Source organism: Opisthorchis viverrini (genome assembly GCF_000715545.1).
Source record: "Opisthorchis viverrini unplaced genomic scaffold opera_v5_452, whole genome shotgun sequence".
Lineage (NCBI taxonomy): Eukaryota > Metazoa > Platyhelminthes > Trematoda > Opisthorchiida > Opisthorchiidae > Opisthorchis > Opisthorchis viverrini.
In genome coordinates this window covers 234,531-236,974 of record NW_008752114.1, presented here as the reverse complement: position 1 = coordinate 236,974, position 2,444 = coordinate 234,531, and the positions used below count along the sequence as shown (strand labels likewise).

At 48.6% G+C, this 2,444-nt stretch overlaps 1 protein-coding gene across 1 annotated transcript; it reads right to left on the bottom strand.

Annotated features, from left to right (window-relative positions):
* Window positions 1–525: 525 nt before the first annotated feature.
* On the bottom strand, window positions 526–762 carry T265_11171 (hypothetical protein; the record flags this gene model as incomplete). The annotated part of the gene is made up of 1 exon (XM_009177760.1): window positions 526–762. One exon carries the CDS (start codon window positions 760–762, stop codon window positions 526–528), a length of 237 nt encoding a protein of 78 aa, XP_009176024.1.
* Window positions 763–2,444: the final 1,682 nt, after the last annotated feature.

Genomic DNA, 2,444 nt, shown 5'->3' with positions numbered 1-2,444 from the left:
GCGTTTCACCGGATAATCCAGGTAAACAACACTGACAATGTGCGGCATCCGAGCCAACCAATTGTAAAATTGCGATCGAGTTTCCAGGCGGTTTTACTGAGTTACGAATTGCATTTGGGGAACATGACATCTTCACGGTGTTACAAAACTCTGTTTCAGTGAGATCTCGAAAAAGGCAAGTAAATATGGTTGCAATGACCGATCTTAATACAAAGTATGGCGTAGCTTGTGATTACCGTGCGCAGCCATGCTGTCAGATTACGGAAGAAGTCGTTAGAGTACTTGTCGGTAGACAGATCGGACTACTTGGGTGGAGGCACTTGTTCCGTTACGCATTGGTTCACATGTCGCTACTGAGAATGACTTTGAGTTCATCAGTAAACCACACCACCGTACCGGCTAAAAGCAAATGTCAGTTTGGAGCACAAAGAGCCGAGTTTAGACTGTTGAAGCCGTTTTCAAGGCCAACTGATGACACAATTATAAAGCTGAAGCGATTTGGTTTTGGTTTCCACGCTTTATTTTTTACCACAGCTTGGGTATCCTACTGCCAGTAAGTCGACTCGTTTGCACAATGGCTTCCGTTACTTCATCCTTTTCCACGGAGAGTTGGTAGTTTGTCGGAGCGTCCTCTTGTTGTTCACTGTCACGGTAGAGGAATAACTCAGCTACTTCGGAACAAAGCCTTGGAATACTAGATAGTCCGGGATTGTGCGAACTGACAGAGGCATGCTGATGACTCAGATAGGCAAACCCATTCATGGTTTGCGTTACAACCAAAAAATATTACGCCTTTGATGGACGCATTCTCACCTCCTAGGTGCAATTCAGAGTTTCAGCGTGCCAGCTTGCTTATACAGTCACCTAGTGATATACATGCAGGGATCCGTTTTAAGAGGAAATCAGGAAGTTTGAGTTTGGCGCTCCCCTCAGAAACAGTACGTGTTTTGTTTCAGAATTAGAAAAAGTTAACCTAGATACATGCGCCATGCTAAAAGTCTTACCACGTATTTCAGCTAAAAAGCAGGACTGAATGTTGGAAAAAATACCCTAACACAGGCTAGCTGTTGAGTGATTTTCAAGAAGTGTAGGCAACACCAGAAAGCGAGTGTCACTCGACAGGTATGCTTCGAAGGAATTGGGAAACTGGAGCCTTCTCGGTCATAGTCGACATTAAGACCCACGCACTCGTGTTCGGGACACAACCCATGATTGAAAAGTGGATGTACGTTCAGGAAGAGCAAATTCATATTGGTTACTTGGTGGCATCATACTGGAGGTTTTGGGAAGATGCACCAGAAGAGGATGTTGACAAGTTCACAACTCTTGGATATAATTCTGAGAGATCTGTATTTATTTGGGGTGACAGCTCTTTAGATCGACGTCCGGAGAGTTGGAGATGCTGCATTATCTCGGTGACACTGCAACAGCCAGTAGATTAACTTGAATAGGGAAACTTCCCGCCACCAGTATTCACATGGTTCATGCCTAGCTACATCGAGGTTGTTCGACCCTATGTTTGGATTGCTTTGGCACGTGACATGCTCGGTTACACACTGATTTAGCGTGACCAAAATAATCATCCAGCCAAATTAGCGTTTGCAAGAAAAGCCCGGTTGCCAAAGACTACTAGGTGTTTTCGTCCGGGATTTGTGAAGGTGACTCGCCTGCCACTTTCAGCACGCTTTGTTGTGGGCACTACTGTCCTCTGCGATCTACAAGGAGTCGGCTGAGCAGCTCATTCCAGTGTTGGAAGCCTTCAAGGATGCGGTGTTGCATTTGTCGCGGCAGCATAAGCTGCAGGCGCCTGCGGACATCTTACAGCTAACGCAAATGTCCTGGTGGGCTTCGGCACTTTCTCCGCCAGGGTAGGCGCGCTAGGGCAGCACCGTCCAGACGACTGGTGTGAACGCACACGCTTCTGAGCCTTTGAGTGCCTTTTGCGCTCAGTCTCCGAGGCCGGACTTGTCTGCGCAGGCCTGTCTAGCCTTTTGCCAATGGAGGCTAGAGTAGGTGTGTTTGTGCTGAAGTAGACCTGTCCATGACTGGAGCATATTTGTCTGCTGCCTTTCTGTTTTCAACCAATCACAATGAAGAGTGAGCGTGAAGGTTGCTTTGCTTTGAACCGATTGGCCAGGAATGAGCGGTCGATACACATGGCCCTACCGCGTACCCGTTGGGTATGCAATCAGGCCGTGTCCTGTTTCGCTCAGTCTGCTGGGCCGACCCGCTCGACCTACGTTCGCCCTCGTGCTTGCCGCTAGGTCTGACCGCCCGTCGTGGTCTACTGCCAAGCGCCGAATCGTCATGCCTCAAGGTGATAGGGTAAGTGTTCCGGCCGTCGGCCTTTTATCAGTTTGTGTGTGTACGGCTGGCTCTCGGTTTGCGAGGTTGGCCTGGCTTGGGCTGGTGGCTTTGCCCATCGGTATGTTGCTTCACTAATG